This window comes from Hordeum vulgare, chromosome 3H (genome assembly GCF_904849725.1).
Source record: "Hordeum vulgare subsp. vulgare chromosome 3H, MorexV3_pseudomolecules_assembly, whole genome shotgun sequence".
Taxonomy (NCBI): Eukaryota; Viridiplantae; Streptophyta; class Magnoliopsida; order Poales; family Poaceae; genus Hordeum; species Hordeum vulgare.
Genome location: NC_058520.1, coordinates 170,322,165 through 170,343,623, shown reverse-complemented (window position 1 = coordinate 170,343,623; position 21,459 = coordinate 170,322,165). Strand labels below are relative to the sequence as shown.

The window sequence follows — 21,459 nt, the reverse complement described above, 5'->3', positions numbered from 1 at the left end:
TTGTCAACATCGTACCAATGGGAAAACACAAACTGTAATTAAAGTTCAACAATCAAGGCATTGCGTGACGACGACGACGACGACGACAACAACAACAACAATTGTAATTGCAGTTTCACTGCTTTTGAACATCGACTTTTTTTATAAATATCTCAAACACCCCTAGAAAATAAACTAAATTACTCAGGAGTAGGGCATTTTGAAGACCGAGCTCTATGATGCCTTTTATTTTGAAAAAAAAAACAAAATTCATAAATTTCAGTTTCACATAATTCTGAAAAAATACACATGTATGCAACAATGTAAAGTATATGTGTGAAAAATTTCAGGATGAAATACCTTGAATTGCGAGCTGCACAAAAAACAAAATCATGAACTTTGAAATGCACAGTACATATGCTAAAAAGCCCTAGATTTATCTTTTTGTATAGCTCACGTTTAATGCATTTCGACCTGAATATTTGCACACATGTACATTATGTATCTAGGTATATGTGTATTTATTTTAAAAAATAAACTGAAAATTTTGAATTTTGAATTTTTCAAATAAAGGCCTCCATAGAGCTCGGTCTCCGTTTGGCATTTTTTATTACTCAGCAATTATTGACCTCTAATTTTCATTATTCAGTATACATCATGCATTTAAATTGAACCAAACCGTTTTATTTGCGGGGGAAATTAAACCAACCCATTTTATTTGCCGGGGTAACTAAACCAAACCCTAATAGACAGATCTGAACAGACAATGAGAACTTGAAACAAAATTATCTAGTGCTAAAATATTTTAAAAAATTAAGAATTTCACAAAAACACAAGAAAGACCAAAAACCAGTAGTGTGTGTAGTACTCCCTGTGTTCCAAAATAAGTGACTCAAAAGTAACTCAAATTTATACTAAAGTTAGTATAAAACTGAGTCATTTTTAAGTCACTTATTTTGAAAAGGGGGAGTACTACTACACAGCCAACCACATCCTGCTTCATGTGCAAGCAATAATTAGATGAAGTATAAAAATCCTTCATTGTGATGCTTTCGTCTGCAAGAAGAAAAAAAAAGGCACAATACGGTGGCCTTGCAAGAAACACATCGCAGATCGCAGAGTATCTAACTGAAAACATTACAGAGCATCTAACTGATGCACCTGATATCAATGTACATGAAATCCTCGTCCACTCCCCACAAGTGCTGAACAGCAGATTCATTCTTGCAGATAAGCTGGTCATGACGTCCTTTAGAGATAGCCTCCTCAAACTCCCTCTCCAACTCCCTTTCTTTCCCATGAAAATTTTCCAACGCCGGATGCACAATTTTGGTCCCTCGAGCCTCACAATACAGGCACCGAACATGTTCTATAGTACAAAAACATAGTTGTAAATATCAAAAATTGCACTGATATTGTATTCAAGAGAACTGCATCCACGGAGTAACATTCTTCTTTTCTCGGATGTAAAAAAACTATGTTCATTAAAGTGGAGTTTGTTACCCCATTTTCTGAGCTCTCAACTGCTAGATCCCCACAGAAAATGCTGGTACTGTGATGCACAGTCCTATTGCTATGGCTGATATTATTCACGTAGGGAGCATGAAAGCGATGTTAACTCTTGTACCTTCATCAGTGGTACAAAAGCAGTTTTCCCTTCCTTTGTTTTCATTTCTTTTCTGTTTAGCAAAAGGCCCGTGCGTTGCAACGGGAGGAAAAAATACCACACGTTTTTAATCTTTTTATAATCATTTTGATTTATTAAAATAATAAGCTAACTAACTAATGTAGTCATTCCTATCATATTTTGTTGAGAAATCAACCCGTCCATTGTTAATTCCACCATGATGAGAAATTGAGCGGAACAAGCAAAGCAAAACAAAAAGGCTACATGAATTGATCAATGGACTGTTATCTTATTTCACTCATGGGGTAGAGAATGTAGGATCAGATGACAAACTGAAGGTGGTGTTCCATTCTCTGTCTCTACAACAATGCAATCTTACATTCAATACATTCATTCATCAGCAAACATATCCCCACAAAACAAAATTTCTTGCCGGTGCTTGGCACACGGTTGGAGTCATGGGGAGGGGATCTCACCAAATGATGAGTTCCTGCCGGAGGCGGGGATACGATGAGGGGAGTAAGGGTTAGGCGCCTCTATCTGACCATAAGGAGTCGCCGTTGCCGCGCCATAACCTCGAAGTTCCCCGTGTGAGCCATGGAGGCCCGCCTCCACCTGCAAGTACTTCGCGTCGCCGCCGTTCTGCATCGAGCAGACGCATCATCCCCAGTCATTGTAGCTGTCGCGTTGATTTGATCTAGAAGCTGTGCTCGAGCGTCGAAACGGCGAAAACAGACGGGCAAAGGTACGGCCGCGGAGGCGGGTGGGTTGAGATCGACAGCAGTGGTGGTTGAGGTCGGCCGCGGCAGCGAGTGGTGTGGCAGCGGCCTGGGCACAGGCCAGGGTGGACCAGGGTCGACGCGATGCGCTCGAGCGCCGCAATGGGGGCAATGAGCGGGGAGAGGTACGGCCGCGGACGCGGGTGGGTTGAGATCGGCAGCAGTGCCGGTTGAGGTCGACCGCGGCGGCCTGGGCACAGGCCAGGGTGGCCCAGGATCGACGGGAGGAGGCGATGCGTACGGGTATAATTTTTGCAGCGAATCGTTTTTTCCTTTTGCGTTGCAGATAAATGATGCAGCGCATGTTGAATAACAAAAATTACAAGGGTTTTTTTATAAAAATACCGCGGTGGGTTTTCCGACGGAAGCAATAGCCGCTTTATTATTAGGTATAGATTTTCTACTTCCTCCATTCCTAAATACACTCCCTCCGTTCTTAAATTTAAGACCTTTTAGAGATTACACTACAGACTACATACGGAGCAAAATGAATGAATCTATACTCTAAAGTATGTCTATATACATCCGTATGTAGTCCGTAGTGAAATCTCTAAAAGGTGATGTATTTAAGAACGGAGGGAGGAGTATAAGTTCTTTAAGAGATTCCACTACGAACTACATACGGATGTATATAGACATACTTGAGAGTGTAGATTCGCTCATTTGTCTTCGTATGTAGTCCGAAAATGAATCTCTTAAAATACTTATATTTAAGAATGGAGGGAGTACCAAATAACAAATCTCTACTACTTTCATGGATTTTAAGGGTAATTGTGATGAGTTTTCCAATTCCTGCCCATTCAACCTATGGTAGCATAGAGCATATACCCATATCATGAACATCTCTATTGCATATAGTATTATTTTGCTTCCATTTGTACCTGACCCCTTTCAGCACGTCTGACCCATAGACACAGACAAAATACTTCAGATCATGTAGAAGATTTTTGTTTGTGGCTGCACATTCAAATTTAAATCCTCTTCCTATTGCAAGGTTTTGCGAGGTGCCTACATATTTACTCATTTTGTTGTTACTACTCATAACTCAACATTCATAGTTATCTATTCCCTCCTTTCCTAAATATAAGCCTTTTCAGAGATTCCAATATAGACTACACGTACGGAGGAAAATGAATGAATCTAGACTCTAAAATACCTATATACTCCCTCCGTCCCAAAAATAACTGTCTCAACTTTGTACTAACTTTAGCACAAAGTTGTACTAAGGTTAGACACTTATTTTGGGATCGGGGGAGTACATCCGTATGTAGTCCGTATTGAAATCTCTAAAAAGACTTATATTTAGAAACAGAGGGAGTTAATGGTTAAAAAACAGACACAATGACATAGAAAACATCAAAGTTGTGCAGAAAGAAGAGCAAACCTGCAAATGGCTTTGGCACATCAACAAGACAGCATAGGGGCTCACCCTCCTGCTCATTATCAAATTCAGCAAAAAAGAGTAAGGGATATCTTTCTGCAGATGAGGAATCCTTCTGGGTCACCAAAAAATTTACATGCGAGTAACGGAATTTGCATGGGGAATAAGACAGGGGATCTCTCAGGACATCGGCACAGTACTCAGGGCTGCCAATGGATTCATTTGCACCACAGATAATATGAAGATCATACATGGGTTCCTATAGGAAAAAATGAAAGAGCATATGGCGTTAATGAGTAGCTGTAAGACAGCAAATGGGGTTAATGAGTAGCTGTAAGACGGCATGGCTGCCATTATTGGTTAAAATAAGGGAAGAAAGAAAACTAGTTACCGACCCCATCTCGTAGCAAGTATTTATCCAATGCATCTTTCACCTTTTTGGTGATTCTTCTTTGTTGAGCCTCGGAACGCATCTTTGCCTCCATTGCGGGGACACGGTTCCTCTTTTCAATTAGTTCTGGAGTTGGTTTTTGTCTGGAAGACAATAAGCTGGCGATGAACAGCACGTTTTCAGAAGTGAGTTGGTCGCCGTTCTGCAGCAGGAGCAAGGCAGGTCCGTTGAGCATCAAGTAAACTGAACTGAGAAACTCTGCCTGGGCCTCAGGGTTGGGGTGCCATGCTGCGGTGGCTGCAGCTTCGTAGGCTTCATTGGCACTTGTGCATGGTCTTTGTTTCTCCAACTTCCTGACAGCATCATAGATGCCGGGTGTGCTGGTCCTGCATTCTTGTTGCTGGCGTATCGCCTCCATCTTAGCACCAGCAGATGCAGCAGCACTAATGTTGGGATCAGCAAAAGGCAGGTAGGCAAACCCCGCATCAAAGTTTGGATCAGCCACGGACAGGTGAGCACAGGAGTCAACTAGGCATTGCACCAGTTGGTGCTCTGACAAACTGTGGTAGCGGGTTTGGAGGAACGAGGCCAGACCATAAAAGGAGCGGCTCTCCAATCGGGTAAGACTGCTTGGGCCGATCATGTCCAACACCGGTGGTTGGGGTGCTGCAAACATGACATCGTACCAAATCGTATTGACGATGATGTTGGAGACAGGGTCCAAGGGGCCGTAGCAGTAACCGGCCATGAGCATGCTGCGGTGGTAGCGAGTGCGCAGCTCTGCACGCGGCAGCCTTGCCAGGGCTCGTAGGTAGAAGCTGTGAATTGTGTCGAGAAGTGCCATCCTCAGAGATCGAGTGGCTTTGTATGGCATATCGGCAATGTTGTTGTAAGGTGGCCGAGAAGCTGCAAGGTTCCAAGCTTTCCCCAGGTCTGGAAGCGACTGTCCACCAAGTAACCTTTGGATGCCTACGCCAAGGTTCATATCATGTCCCTGTGTCTGGGTCTGCATCGCCGAGAGGAAACCGAGGACCTGTTGCAGTTGGGAGGACAGCGACATCCAAACACTGACGAGGCATTTCGGCTGAGGGTGCTTGGCGACCTGCGCAGCCAACCTGAGGGCCGCCTCGAAGGCTGCCACTGATGCCAGTGAGATGACCGAGAACCCCGTCATGCCGCGGTCGGCCACTATTAGGCGCGCAGCGACGAGGAGGTCGGCCTCGGGGACCAGCAGGTATCGCACGGCCTTCCACCCGGCGAGGTACGGGAAGAAGTAGATCAGGAAGGCCATGAGGCCGTCGAGTGAGCGCTTGGCCATCTCTCCCAGCTTGGTATCCTCCGAGACTTTGTCCATGGGGCCGGAGCTGAGGTCGGAGGTGACGAGGGTGTTGGCCATGACGTTGGAGACGGGGTCGAGGAGGCCGATGCAGACGCCGGCGTCGAGGAAGCGGGCGCGTGTTGCGGGCGTCGCTTCCACAACGAGCCTATCGCACGCCTCTCTGCAGAAGGTGTCAATCATGGAGAGGAGCCGCAACCTCTCCTCGATTTGCTCCGCTTTGTAGGGGATGAAACGACTCTCCGGCCGAATCACGCGGCTGAGACTGTTCCCGTTGCTGGTGCCCGCGCCGCCGCTCATGGCCGCCGTCGATGGGGTCTTGGACGACATCACTCCTTCACTATCTTTTGCTTCCCCTTCTTGATTTGGGAACAGGGCGGCGGTGAAGAGAGCGATGGTTTTGGGTCGGCCGCCTTCCTTTGTTCTTTTCTTTTTCTTTGAACAATTCCTGTTTTTCTTTGGCCTAATGCTTCTGTAGGACACGCATGCCGATTTATTAGGCCGGTCCCCTCAAAAAAAAAAAGATTTATTAGGGTGGTCTTACCCTCAATGTTGGATCCAATTAGATCCACGTGTTATCTCTAGGGCCACACATCGTTTTTCTCCTCTCAACCTTATCCCCTCTGTAGCGCTCCAACTCGCCTCGTGCGCCATAGCTCCAGAAGCTTCGGGCACTCCTCCCCTCCAGGCTCGCGTTGCACCTCCTCCATGGCTCGCTGCTCCCATGCTTCGTCACCCCGAGCCCTCAAGGTTTCTTTTCGGCATTGCTACAATAGGGGGCCATGGCATGCGAGCTCACTGGTCAAGGCGGCCATGGCTTACGAACTCGGGGCTGATGGCGACGGGAGGTGACTACGAGATGCTTAGGAGCCATGGCCTACGAACTCACAGGTCAGGGCGGACATGTCCTGTGAGCTCGGGGCGGACGACGACCGACTTTGAGCTACCATGGGCGACGTCGTCGCGCATTTGCTATTGGAAGCATCTCACCGGAGCAGCGAGCACCAAGACGACACCTCGGATGTTGCAACAAACCGGCCACAAAAAAGCTTCAATCGGAGATTAGAAAAGCTTCAAACAGGCGCTATGTAACGAAAAAAGTTGCAACCGTTGAAAAAAAGCTTCAACCATAGATTCGAAAAGCTTCAACCGATGATTAAAAAAGCTTCAAGCTTGGCACTATGTAATGGAAAAAGCTACAAACATTGTAAAAAATGCTTTGACCATTGATTCAAAAAGCTTCAACCAGTGATCGATGATGAAAACGCTTCCTGAAGGCTCCCGTTTCCATAGAAGCTGCAACGGTCTGGGCGCGATCTGTGTGGAGTGAGGTTGCAACATTTGTTGCAACCTTTTTGCTGCAAGACATTCGGTGGGATTGCGCACAGATCCAACACATGTGGATGGCTGCATCTGACGGTCTCGGTTGGACCGGCGGAGCCGTTGCGCCGGCGGACCGGCGCATATCGTTGCCCTTTTCTTTGACACTAGTCTGGCCTCCTTCCTTCTTTCTTTTAGTCCAGTTCTTATCTGGCTGCGTTTCCACTTTCCAGCGACGTTAGGACCGCTCAAATTGACCGGACAGGCGAGAACTACTGACCGTACACATTAAGAAAAAATTAACCCAACTGAACTCCTTAAAACCCTTTAAACATTGGTAAACGTTTCCAGCCGGAGCGCCGGCCGAAACATTTTCGCCGGATGCATCAGCGACGTGAGATCCTTTTTCTTTTTCCTTTCTTTTTCCCCTGCCTTATCTTCTTCCCCGTGTCCATCCCCCCGCGTAGGCACTGCGACACGCCCCACGCGCCCTCTGTGATGCATCGGCCACCACCCAGCGAGCTCGTGCACCGCCGTTCGGCCCCTCGTCGCCTCGAGACACGCCCTTCCATGGCCTCGCGCGACGAGGGCTGAGCATCGGATGCCTCTGACCAACAGCGACGAAACCAGTGATGAGGTATATCTGGGAGGGGAGGGAGGCACTGCTGCAACCACCATTACTGGATGAAATCGGCCATTGCCGGCGCTGGGGCCCGCCACGGGAGATGCCATGGATGTCTCCTGCCATGGATGGATCTGTGCGTATGTGATGACGAGTTGATTTATATACTTCTCGCCCCTCATTGGTTACCCCAAGTGGAAGGTGGAGATGTAGTCAGCAGCAAATTTCCCTTACAGGGAGACTATAAGGTTTATCGAACCAAGAGGACTCCTAGGCTCAACAAGTAGGTGTCTTCCACCCTAGCGCTAGCAGAAGACGTGGACCTACACACACAACAAATAACTTTACGCCCAACGAGTACAAAGAGGTTGTCAATCTCTGCGGCCTTGTAGTTTGCAAAGGATCAAAACACAAGCGGGAAGGTAATAGTGATTGCAGCGGAAAAGTAAAGAAAGCGGTAAATGATGAAGGTGTAAACATTGATGGTGATACGGACCGGAGTCACATGATGTTCACTAGTGATGTCTCTCTCTCAAAAGACGATAAACAACTATGCTAGGGTAAACAAATCACCGTTGGGCAATTGACAGAATTATGATCGCACCGCAATGCTAATTATGCTCCTTGATAGTTAGAGGTTCAATAATAATGGGCAGTACGCCAAGACAAGTAGACCATTTATTCATCAGCATCTACTTAGTAATCATCCACCTTGAGATATCTATCCAGAACATCTCTCCAGTATTAAGTTGTGAGCCCCACCCAAAGTGTAAACTCAAAGCAACAGACAACTGCATTAACGAACTATGCGTAAGGTAAACAATCTTTGCAACCATGGTCACAAGCACCATTGTTTTATCCCTCTTGGCAACAAGCACATCCCCTAGTCTCATATTTCTGTCACTCAAACTAGACATCGAGGGGCATGAACCCACAATCATGCATAACGCTCCCTCTTGGAGTCACGATCTACTACTTGGCCAAAGCAATAAAAAGCAACGGAGAACATGCTTGAATCACTAAGGAACATAATATAAAAGGATAATCAAATATATAACTCATAACAATCTGAACATAATCTCACAATCCATCGGATCCCAACAAACCGAGCGTAGCAATAGCAAAATAATTACATAGATGCCTTAATCATGTAGGGCAGCTCACAAGGACTAACCATTGAAGCAAAAGATTGGAGCGAAGACATCACATAGCAACTGGTCATGGACTCATGGTGCAAGGGAGACTACTCACGACACGTCCGGGAAGCGTCCATAGCGGTGGAGAAGCTCCCGGAGGTCAATCCTCCCTCCAGCAGGGTGCCGGGAAGAGGTCTCCTAACGCTCCCGATCTCGGAAGCGCTGCGGCGGCGGAACGATGGAGATATTCGTGATTCCAAAAAGTCTTCGAGGGTTTCCTCTAGGGACTCTAAATATAGGCCAAAGGAGGGCACCGGAGGAGGTGGGACCCACCTAGGCGACCTCCTGGCGCGGCCTAGCAGGCCGCCTGGGAGGCCCTTGACCCCCCTCTGGGCCTCCTTCGGTGATCCGAAAGCTTTTGTTTCGCTGATTTTTTATATATTTTTTCTGGATTTTTTCGGGCTTCGGAAAATTGGGTAAAAGCCCCTGCAAAATAGACATCAACATACAGAAACTAGCACTGGGTGCACTGAGTTAGTAGGTTAGTCCAAATATGTGTAAAATGATATAAAAGTGTAGCAAAACATAAAACAATGTCACCCAAAAGATCATGGAACAAGCAGAAATTATAGATACGTTTGGGACGTATCAACATCCCCAAGCTTAATTTCTGCTCGTCCTCGAGTAGATAAATGATAACGCAATAATTTATGTGGTGACATGCTAATACACATATAAGAACTTCAAAGTAAAGTAAGTGAGATATGCTATTCAAGTCAAGACAATAACAAGGAAGAGTCTATATCTAGTATTGAGTTTAGCAAAGTAAGAACATAAAGGTGCAAGAGCTCTCGCTGTCCGTGACTCGAATGTCTCCAAATGGTGTTTGCGTGCAAGAAACGGGAGACGGGTTGAGATCATAAAATATATTTTTAATTCAGAAATCAATCTACTAAACTTCACACTTAGTCTCCTTCGGAATTTTATTTTGACTCATCCCGAGACCACTAGTCAGGCACAAGTCAAAATGATCCTCTCCCTTCTGATTTTGAGCACTCATGCAATGGATGAGAGTAAGCAACATATGTTGGCACTTAGGATGGAAAATAGAATAATGATGTGGAAGGAATACAAAAAGGTGTGGAAGGCTCACATCAATGAGGACAACCATAGGCTAGAGAAAGCCAAATGATAGATATGATATGAGGAGTAGGGATTGCCATGTAACGGATGCACATACGAGCTAAGGTAAGCTCTCCAAAGGAACTAGTGGGGGTGCATCCAACTTGTTTGCTCATGAATACCTAGAGCTCATTTGAGGAGGCTCATCATTGGAATATGCAAACCAAGTTCTATAGTGTAAGGGTCCCCACATAGTTATGCATGAATGATAATCTCTATGTAGTACAGATATAGCAATGGAATACGAGTGTGGATCTTTCAAAAGGAATAGTAGTGTTGCCCCCTTCTCTCTTATTATTTCTCTTTTTTCTCTTTTTTATTTTATTTCGTGACCTCTTTGTCTCTTTATTTTTATCTCTCATTTGTCCTCTTTGGGATCTTTTGTTTGTCATCTTTGGGATCTTTTCCTCTCTTAAGGGCAACACTCTATGTTTTACATGAATAAAAAGAAAAATCATAACACTTCATAGGAAGTACTCAACATAAAGACAAGTGAAAACTATCATGATGTATGCAAATGTATGCCTGTGCTAGTGTAGGAGGATGTGCAATGATACTAGCGCGTCTTGTAGCAGTAATAAGGGCAAAGCCCAACTATCATGCGGCTCTATGATCAAGCAAACGCATGTATGACATGAATATCAAGTCATGAGATGATGGATGTTCCATGGCAATGTATCTCGGAAAGGCTATGGAAATGCCTTAATAGGTAGGTATGGTGGTTGTTTTGAGGAAAGATATAATGAGGCTTATGTATGACAGAGTGTATCATGTCATGGGTTTGGATGCACCGGCGGAGTATGCACCAACTCTCAATGTGAGAAAGGGCAATGCACGGTACCGAAGAGGCTAGCAAAATATGGATGGTGAAAGTGCCAACAATCGAATACTCACATTAGTCCGAAGAGCTCATACACTTATTATCGATAACTCTCTATCTAGTTAGGAAATTCACAAAGAGACGAGTACCCCGAGGAGGAGTGTTTGGGGGTTTGGTTATCCTTGCGCATCCTCGACTCATGGTAACGTGAGGGTAATCTATATATTCCAACCCCTCCAGAGGTTAGCGATCAATTTAGTAGCTAGAGTTCTCAACTAATTTTTAGTTTTTGAAAAACACACGGATTTCCCAAAATACGACACCTATCATTATTAGGCTCAAGCTCTTGGCACCAATAGTCCAAACATTACTCAAAGCAATACCTCAAAACTATTGCAAGTTACTACTATACTTAAATAGCAACCTCAGTTACCTACTCATGCAAGACACACAACTCAGTGCAACGAGACAACTCTCTAAACAAGATAAGCATGATAACTCAACAGAGTTCCCAAATCAACCTAAATAAAAGCTCTTAAAGATATAATCATGAAAACTAAGAGCTAAGCATGACAGTAGCTACAAAAAGATGAAGAACACACAAAAAGAATAAGCATGAAAACCTATGTTGTGTTCTAGAGTGATATGTAGCGTGTCTCTCTCCCAAACAAGGTAGGCTAGGTTCTGAATTGTTATGAACAACAAGCAAAACTAAAACAAACTAAAAAGCAAATAACAGGACGCTCTAAGCATAGCACATATCATATGAAGTGATAAAAATATAGCATGGAGATGGACGACTTGATGATTGTTGATAGAGAAGGGGATGCACGGGGGCATCCCCAAGCTTAGACGCTTGAGTCTACTTTGAATATTTCTTGGGGTGCATGGGGGCATCCCCAAGCTTGAGCGCTTGACACTCCTTTATCTTCTTTCATCTTCTCTCCCATCGCATACTTGAAAACTCCCTTCATACGAAACTCATCATAAGCTGATTCGAGTGTTTAGTACCCTTGATAAAATAATTCAATATCTGCTGGAAATAAAGATTTTTATGAAAAGCTACTGCTTTTCCTGAACGCTGAAAGATTTTTGCAAATAAAAAGCAAGCTTAGGATTCGCAAAACAATGGAAACAGAAAACATGGCAGAATCTGTGAAAAACAGAACAGCAGGTAGTAAATAATTTATTTGTGGCACTTCTGCAACTCAAATAAAAAAAATTAGAACATATGACAGAAATTAAATTATATATATCATGCTGTCAAAAAAATTCAGATCAAAAAGATGATCTGGTGATTTTTGGCGAATTTTTCCGTCGGGATGACAAAATCTGTTTCTGGATAGCATGTCACAATTTTTGAACTTTCTTGCAATCAGAGGCTATAAATTGGCACAAAGCTTAAAAATAAAGATACAATGATTTTTCTACAGTAGTAATACACATCAAGACCACTAAAACAGAAAGTAAAAACAAATTGGGTTGCCTCCCAACAAGCGCTTTCTTTTATGCCTTTGAGCTAGGCATAATGCAAGAAGATCAAGTGTTATCAACTCCAAAAGAATAACTTGCCCGTGTAACGGACTCATAAGGTAACTTAATCTTCTTTCTAGGGAAGTGTTACATTCCACTTTTAATACGAAATTGGAATTTAATAATTCCCTCTTTCATGTCAGCGATAGCACCAACGGTGCGAAGAAAAGGACGTCCCAAAATAATTGGACATGAAGGATCACATTCAATGTCCATAATAAAAAAATCAACGGGCACATAATTATCATTGACAATAATAATAACATCATAAATTCTCCCTAAAGGTTTCTTTATGGAAGAATCAACAAGACGAACACCAAAATAACATGGATCATAGGGTTTCCAATCAAGCATATCATACATTCTTTTGGGCATAACGGAGGCACTAGCTCCAACATCACACAAAGAAAAGCAAGAGATATTATTCAATTTTATCTTGACCATAGGATCCCAACCATCTTCTAGTTTTCTAAGGATGGAAGTCTCTAGCTTGAGATTCTCCTCCCTAGCTTTGATAAGAGCATTGGTAGTATGCTCGGTGAAGGCAATATTGAGCGTACTAGTGTGGGAGTCTTTAGCCATTCGTTGCAAAAAGGTGATAACTTCGGAGAGACTACAATTGTCAAAATCAAGGCGACTACCATTAATTAAAGTGGAAGTAATGTCATCTAAGCTCATTATTTTGGTAGTCTCTAAATTCATAGGACCTTCCTGTCCTATAGTTCAGGTATTAGCATCACCATTAATAGGTCCATTGGGACTAGGAGTGCGATGGGTGCTAAAAGTTTTGAGATCATCAACAATGTGTATAGTAGCAATGGTAGTGTGTGTAGGAAGGCTCTTAATTCTCTCTTCCTCTTCCTTTTCTCTAGCCCATTTCTCTTTAAGTTTGGCTAGCATTCTTATGTTCTCATGGGTGTGGTGTTCCTTTCCTCAAGTGGGCAAGTTCTAATTTTAAGCATCTCTACATCATGAGCTATGTTGTCCACCTTCAAAGAGAGACTATCTAATTTCTCTAGTTTCTCTTCTACACTCTTGTTGAAGGATTTTTGAGAGGTGATAAAATCTTTAAGCATGCTCTCTAATTCAGAAGTGGAGTTTTTGGTGCTAGGATAATTGTTGTTGTTCCCATAGTTGTTGGATGGGAACGGTCTAGGATTGCTACCAAAATTACTCCTATAAGCATTGTTATTGAAGTTGTTCCTAGAAATAAAATTAACGTCCACTTGCTCTCTTTCTTGAGCAACCAAAGAATTTAAAGGAACATCATGAGGGTCAATAGGAGCTTTCTTAGTAAGTAGAGTCATGATCATGTCAACCTTATCATTAAGGGAGGAAATCTCCCCAACAGAGTTTACCTTCCTACCTGTTGGAGCTCTCTCGGTGTGCCATTGAGAATAATTTGTCATCATCTCATCCAATAGCTTTGTGGCAACACCAAGTGTAGTTGACATAAAGGTTCCTCCCGCGGCCGAGTCTAATAGATTCCGCGAGGTAAAGTTCAATCCTGCATAGAAAGTTAATTTGGATAACCATCCAAGTAGTCAAACCATGAGTAGGGAAATTTTTAACAAGAGATTTCATACGTTCCCAAGCTTGAGCAATATGTTCGTTATCCAATTGCTTAAAATTCATAATGTTACTCCTCAACTGGATAATCTTATCAGGCGGGTAATACTTCCCAATAAAAACATCTTTGCATTTATCCCAAGAATCTATGTTACTCCTAGGCAAAGATTGAAGCCACACTTTAGCTCCTCCTCTCAAGGAGAAAGGAAAAATCTTAAGTTTAACAATATCACCATCTACTTCTTTTTATTTTTGCATATCACAGAGCTCAACAAAATTGTTCAAGTGCAAGGCAGCATCATCTCCAGCACCGGAGAATTGATCTTTCATAACTAGGTTCAGCAAAGCAGGTTTAATCTCATAGGACGTGGCTCTAGTGGCGGGAGGAGCAATAGGAGTGCAGATAAAATCATTGTTGTTGTGACTAGTGAAGTCACACAGCTTGGTGTTCTCAATGGAACCCATAGCAGCAGCAACAAGCAAGAGCAAAGCAACTAACTTTTTTGTGGTTTTTGGTATAAGACTCTAAAGAAAGAACTAGAAAGCAAACAAACAAGACTAAAAACCAAAGGTAAAAGATAGTGTGCAACTCCCCTATCTTGAAGACCGGAGTCCCCGGCAACGGCGCCCGAAATTCGCTTGATGACGAGTTGATGTATATACTTCTCGCCCCTCGTTGGTTACCCTACGTGGAAGGTGGAGATGTAGTCAGCAGCAAATTTCCCTTACACGAAGACTGTAAGGTTTATCGAACCAAGAGGACTCCTACGCTCAACAAGTAGGTGTCTTCCACCGTGGAGCTAGCAGAAGACATGGACCTGCACACACAACAAATAACTTTGCTCCCAACGAGTATTTCACGCCCAAGATGCGACCCTATCCTCAGTTTAGCACGAGGGCCTCATCAGGGATAGAAGCGCATCTCATCGTGTTGCAAGAATGGATATCGTTACAAGTACATGTACTGAAAAGAAGAGATATATGTATAGAGTTGGCTTACACTCGCCACAAGCTACATCAGAGTCACATCAGTACATTACATAATCATCAAGCGTAAGAGCAGGGTCCGACTACGGACGAGAACAAACGAGAAAAGAAGAATGACGTCCATCCTTGCTATCCTAGGCTGCCAGCCTGGAACCCATCCTAGATCGATGAAGAAGAAGAAGAAGAAGAAGCAACTCCAAATGAACAATCAACGCGCTCGCGTAAAGTAACCTTTACCTGTACCTCAACTGGTGTTGTAGTAATATGTGAGCCACAGGGGGACTCAACAATCTCATTTCCAAAGATATCAAGACTAGCAAAGCTTATTAGGTGAGGTATGGTTAAGTGGTGAGGTTGCAACATCGGCTAAGCATATGTTTGGTGGCTAAACTTACGAGTACAAGAAATAAGAGGGGGAAGATCTTCGCATAGCGTACGTGATCTACTGATGATCAAATGAATGATCCTGAACACCTACCTACGTCAGACATAACCCCACCGTGTCCTCGATCGGAGAAGGAACTCACGAAAGAGACAGTCACGGTTACGCACACAGTTGGCAAGTTTTAATTAAATTAACTTCAAGTTATCTAGAACGAGTGTGAAACAAAATTTCCACGTTGCCACATAACCGCGGACACGGCTTTCCGAAAGATTTAACTCTACAGGGGTGCTCCAACTAGTCCAACACAAATTACCACAAGCCGCATAGAAATCCTCAATCACGAAGCTCGCGATCTCGTCGGATTCCCTAGTGGGAAACCTCAACTCTGAGATTACCCAAAGCATCACCGGAATCCCGATGCACAAGATATTTCGTCAAAGGTAAAACTAATCTAGCAAGGCCGCCCGACGTGTTGACGATCCCGATAGGAGCCGCGTATCTCATTCTCAGGACACGACGGATGAGCTAGACGTCGGGATCGCTAAACCTCTGCGTGACCAGAGGGGCGCCGGACATCTCTCACGTGGGACCAACACTCATGAGGAGCACTGGCCCGGGGGTTGATTAAATTACTCCGCGGGTGCCAGCGGGTCCCTATGCATTATTATTAGGTTATTAGGCAAATGTAGTACCAATATTGGGCCTTGCCAGACCAGCTTTAATCTAAAACGAATTATCAAGGGGGTCCCCATAACAACCCCGATCGTGTTAGGAGCGCTCATTTATGGAACATAAAACCGGTAGCCGAAACTAAGGGGGCAAAGGTGGAACAAAACACCAGGCTAGAAAGGCCGAGCCTTCTACCTTTTACCAAGTATATAGGGGCATTAAGTTAAATAGCATTTAATATGGTGATATGACAAGGACCCATGTTATCACATGGAAGCAACTACACCTGCAACTAGCAACGCTACAACATGGTTAAGCCAACAGTAACATAGCCAATCAGTGGTTTGCTAGGTTGAACAGTTGAAGGTTTTCATCGCATTGTTGAGAGGATGATATTTAACATGTGGTAGGCAACGAGACATAAATGTTAGCAACGGTAAAACTAGCATGGCAATGATAGTAATGGTATCTGGGGAAATGGTCATCTTGCCTGAGATCCCGCTGAGAAGAAGAATGACTCCGTGAAGCAGACGAACCGATGTAGTCGAACGGGTCCTCACAATCCTACACGCTTGCGGAACTCTATCGAGACGAGGCAAACCGGAAACATGAATCAACACACGGTATTCACCACACGATGCACAACACATATGATGCATGAGCATCTAAATACATGCAAGTCACGGCATGACAATTCACACAATCAAACACTACACATTAAGTGAAGTTCAATATGCAACGAGTTGCATGTTGACGAAACTCCGCGTTTATTATTTAGTTCTATCCGGATTAGATACACGGCAATATTAAATGTGAGTTAACATGGCAAGAGGTGAAGCGTGATTAAACTACCTATCTAGGCATTTTAAATGAGGTCGGAAATGACATATAACACCGCCGAAGCGACCTCACATGTTAATTTACAATTCTGTCCAGATCTGAACTAACACATTTAATTAGTTGTTAAACAGCAAAACAAATAGGTTCACGTGATTCTACGTGTCGTTACAAGCAATTTACACATAGAGATTGATGTTTGCTGTGTATCCCTTGCAACGGCGCCAGAAATAGTTGTGTTGACGGCACCAGGAATCCTTCAGCTACGACTATGCCTTAAGGAACTTCCTAGGCAAGTATGCAAAGGATTTCCCCCGTGGCCTTGGAGCCTTGTGTTGGTGTTCCCTCGAAGCGGCAAGGGTGATGTAGCACAGTGACGATAAGTATTTCCCTCAGTTTGAGAACCATGGTATCAATCCGGCGTAAGAGTATCTCAAGATCCTGCACAAACACAAAAGCTTGCACCCAACGCCATGAAGGGGTTGTCAATCCCTTATAGATTGTTTGCCAAGTGAGAACTGAAAGCAACAAAGTAAAAGCGGAGATGTAAACGATGGATGTGAATAGACCCGGGGGCTGTAGTGTTTACTAGTGGCTTCTCTCATGAAAGCAAGTAGACGGTGGGTGAACAAATTACTGTCGAGCAATTGATAGAACTGTGCAGAGTCGTAACGATATCTATGCAATGATTATTACTATAGGCATCACGTCCGAAACAAGTAGACCGATACTTTCTGCATCTACTACTATTACTCCACATGTCGACCGCTGTCCAGCATGCATCTAGTGTATTAAGTCCATAAGAACAGAGTAACGCCTTAAGCAAGATGACATGATGTAGAGGGATAATCTCAAACCAATGATAAAAACCCCATCTTTTTACCCTTTATGGCAACTGCTTGATGTGTGCCTTGTTGCCCCTACTGTCACTGGGAAAGGTCACCACATGGCAGAACCCAAAACCAAGCACTTCTCGCATTGCAAGAATCATAGATCTAGTTGGCCAAACAAAACCCAAGACTCGGAGAGACTTACAAGGATATCAAATCATGCATATAAGAAATCAGCAAAGACTCAAATATATATCATAGATAATCTGATCACAAGTCCACAATTCATCGGATCTCGACAAACACACTGCCAAAGAAGATTACATCGGATAGATCTCCATGAAGATCATGGAGAACTTTGTATTGAAGATCCAAGAGAGAGAAGAAGCCATCCAGCTACTAACTACGGACCCGTAGGTCTGAAGTGAACTACTGACGAGTCATTGGAGGGGCGATGATGATGATGAAGAAAGCCCTCCAACTCCAAAGTCCCCTCCGGCAGGGTGCCGGGAAGGGTCTCCAGATGAGATCTCGCGGAAACGGAAGCTTGCGGCGGCGGAAAAGTATTTTCGAGGCTCTCCTGATTTTTTGCGGAACATTTGGGAATTTATAGGCCAAAGACCTAGGTCAGGGGGCGGCCAGGGAGGCCACAAGCCTGCCCACCGCCACCTCCCCCTGGTGGCGGAGTGGGTGCTTGTGGGCTCCCTGGAGCCCACCTGGCTTGGCCCAAAAGCCCCTTGGACTTCTTCCGTTCGGGAAAAAATCATTTCGGGGTTTTTTCTTCCGTTTGGACTCCGTTCCAAAATCAGATCTGAAAAGAGTCAAAAACACGGAAAAAACTGGAACTGGCACTGGGCACTGAATTAATAAGTTAGTCCTAAAAATATATAAAAAGGTACATAAAACATACAAAGAAGGCAAGAAAACAGCGTGAAAACATCAAAAATTATAGATACGTTTGAGACGTATCAAGCATCCCCAAGCTTAACTCCTGCTCGTCCTCGAGTAGGGAAGTTATAAGAATGAATTTTTGATGCTTTCATGCTACCTAGCATAGGTGTCCTTTGTAATTCCTCTTATGTGACGTGAATGTTCAGATCCATTAGATTCAAAACAATAGTTTGCTATTGACGTGGAAACAATAATAATTCAAGCAAACTAGCAAAGTAATCATGAACTTTCAAAATAACAAGGCCAAAAGAAAGTTATCCCTACAAAAGCATATAGTCTGGCTATGCTCTATCATCATTGCACAACGAATTTAAATCATGGACGACCCCGGTATTGGCCAAGTAATTTTTTCACAACTTTACTTTCTCAAACATTTTCAACTCTCACACAATACATGAGCGTGAGCCATGGTTATAACACTATAGATGGTGTGGAATGTGGTGGAGGTTGCAAGACAAAAAAAGGAGAAGATAATCACATTAACTAGGCATATCAATGAGCTGTGGAGATGCTCATCAATAGATATCAATGTGAATGAGTAGGGATTGCCATACAAATGATGCACTAGAGCTACAAGTATGTGAAAGCTCTTAAAGAAAACTAGTGGGTGTGCATCCAACTTGCTTGCTCACGAAGACCTAAGGCAATTTTGAGGAAGCCTATCATTGGAATATACAAGCCAAGTTATATAATGCAAATTTCCCACTAGCTATATGGTGGTGACAAAACGAGAGACTCTCAATCATGAAGATCATGGTGCTCAAAATGCACAAGTGTGGAAAAAGTGGTAGCATTGTCCCTTCTCTCTTTTTCTCTCATTTTTTTATTATTTTGGTGGGCTCTTTGGTCTCTTTTTTATGGGCTTCTTTGGCCTCTTTTATTTCCTCACATGGGACAATGCTCCATTAATGATGATCATCACACTTTCAACTCAAAACTTAGAGTAACGATGACTCTATAGGGAATGCCTTCGGTAGTGTACCGTGGCAATGATCTAGCATGGCATAGACATCAATGGAAACATCATGCTAGCTATCTTACGATCATGGAATGGCAATGTATACGTGGTGGCACATATCATGGTGGTAGTTGCATGGCAATATATATCGGAATGACTTTGAAAAAGCCATAATAGGTAGGTATGGTGGCTGTTTTGAGGGAGGCTAATGGTGGGTTTTGTGCATCGGCGAAAGTTGCACGACACTAAGAAGATAGTGATGGTGGAAGGTGAAAGTGCATCTAAACCATGGACTCAGCATTATTCACGAAGAACTCATATACTTGTTGCAAAAAATTTATTAGTAATCGAAACAAAGCATTCAACGCATACTCCTAGGGGAAGGGTTGGTAGGTATAAACCATCGCGCGATCCCGACCGCCACGCAAAGGATGACAATAAATATACTAATCATGCTCAGATTTCATCACATAGCGGTTCACCATACATGCATGCTACGGGAATCACTAACTTCAACACAAGTATTTCTAGATCCACAACACCTTACTAGCACGACTTCAATATTACCATAACCACAACTCAAAACTAATTGAGATGAATCAAACTTCTCTAACTATTCAATGCACATGAAGGTGGAAGTTTTCGTATCCCTTTGGATAACTACCCCTTCTGAGACTAGTTTGAAAGCATAGATCTACTACCAAGCCACGCACCGCTGTGCTCTAAAAGATATAAGTGAAGCTCATAGAGCAAAAGTATCTAGCTCAAAAGATATAAGTGAAGCACATGTGAGCTGAATTGTCTACCAAAAGATATAAGTGAAGCTCGACAAAATCACGGTGTGTGCATGTCTCTCTCTGTAGGTGTGCAGCAAGGATGATTGTGACACAACAAAAATAAAAGACTCATGCAATAAAATACGCTCCAAGCAAAAACACATAACATGTGGTGAATAAAAATATAGCCCCAAGTAATGTTACCGATGGATTGAAGACGAGAGAGGGGATGCCTTCCCGGGGCATCCCCAAGCTTAGGCTTTTACGACATCCTTGAATCTCTTGGGGTGCCTTGGGTATCCCCAAGCTTGAGATCTTGCCACTCTTTATCTTTTTTTCCATAAGAACTTCACCCAAAACTTGAAAACTTCACAACACGAAACTTAAACAGAAACTCGTGATAACATTAGTACAAGAAAGCAAACCATCACTTCCTTAGGTACTGTAGCAAACTTAAATTCTACTTTTGATGATGTTGGGTTACTGTACTTTCAATCTTCCATGACTGATACCCCCGATACTATCCATAGTTTCATCAAAATAAGCAACCAACACAACAAAAACAGAATCTTTTAACAGCAGACCAGTCTGTAGCAATCTGTATGTTTCGTATACCTCTGGTACTTCAAAAATTCTGAAACATTACGAAGGTCTGAAGAATTTGCGTAGCAATCAGCAGAGAAAAGAATCAACTCAAAAGCTCTTACAGAAAAAAAAAGAAAATTCTTTTCATGAGCACAAAGTTTCTGTCTTTTCCAGCGTGACCAAACGATCATCCTCAAGACTAATCATAACGGTTTTGCTTGGCACAAATGCAAAGAGAAACAGAAAAAACACAATCATAACAGAATTATGAAAGTGTGGAAAACACAAAACAGAAATAAAAAGGATAGATTCGTTGGGTTGCCTCCCAACAGGCGCTTTTGTTTAACGCCCTTAGCTAGGCGAAAGGTGATGAAATCATGTATAGTCATCTTTGGTGCTCAAAACATAGGTATCCCTCATCATAGATTCATAAGGCAATCTTATTTTCTTTCTAGGAAAGTGCTTCATGCCCTTCTTTAAGGGAAATTGAAATCTAATATTCCATTTCTTCATATCGATGATAGCACCAATAGTCCTTAGGAAAGGTCTACCAAGAATAATGGGACATGCAGGATTGCAATCTATGTCAAGTACAATGAAATCCACAGCTACATAGTTCTTATTTGCAACAATAAGAACATCATCGATCCTCCCCATGGGCTTCTTGACGGTAGAATCCGCAAGATGCAAATTAAGAGAACACTATTCAATCTCATGAAAACCAAGAATATCACATAAAGACTTTGGAATCGCAGAAACACTAGCACCCAAATCACACAAAGCATTGCACTCATAGTTTTTGATCT

The 21,459-nt window shown here is 43.2% G+C and overlaps 1 protein-coding gene across 1 annotated transcript; it reads right to left on the bottom strand.

Moving 5' to 3' along the window:
• Positions 1 to 995: 995 nt before the first annotated feature.
• On the bottom strand, positions 996 to 5,988 carry LOC123443384. Its single transcript, XM_045119733.1, has 3 exons — positions 4,162 to 5,988; positions 3,770 to 4,025; positions 996 to 1,348 (listed from the first exon to the last, which is right to left on the bottom strand). Exons 1-3 carry the CDS (start codon positions 5,821 to 5,823, stop codon positions 1,128 to 1,130), a joined length of 2,139 nt encoding a protein of 712 aa, XP_044975668.1. The 5' UTR covers positions 5,824 to 5,988; the 3' UTR covers positions 996 to 1,127.
• Positions 5,989 to 21,459: the final 15,471 nt, after the last annotated feature.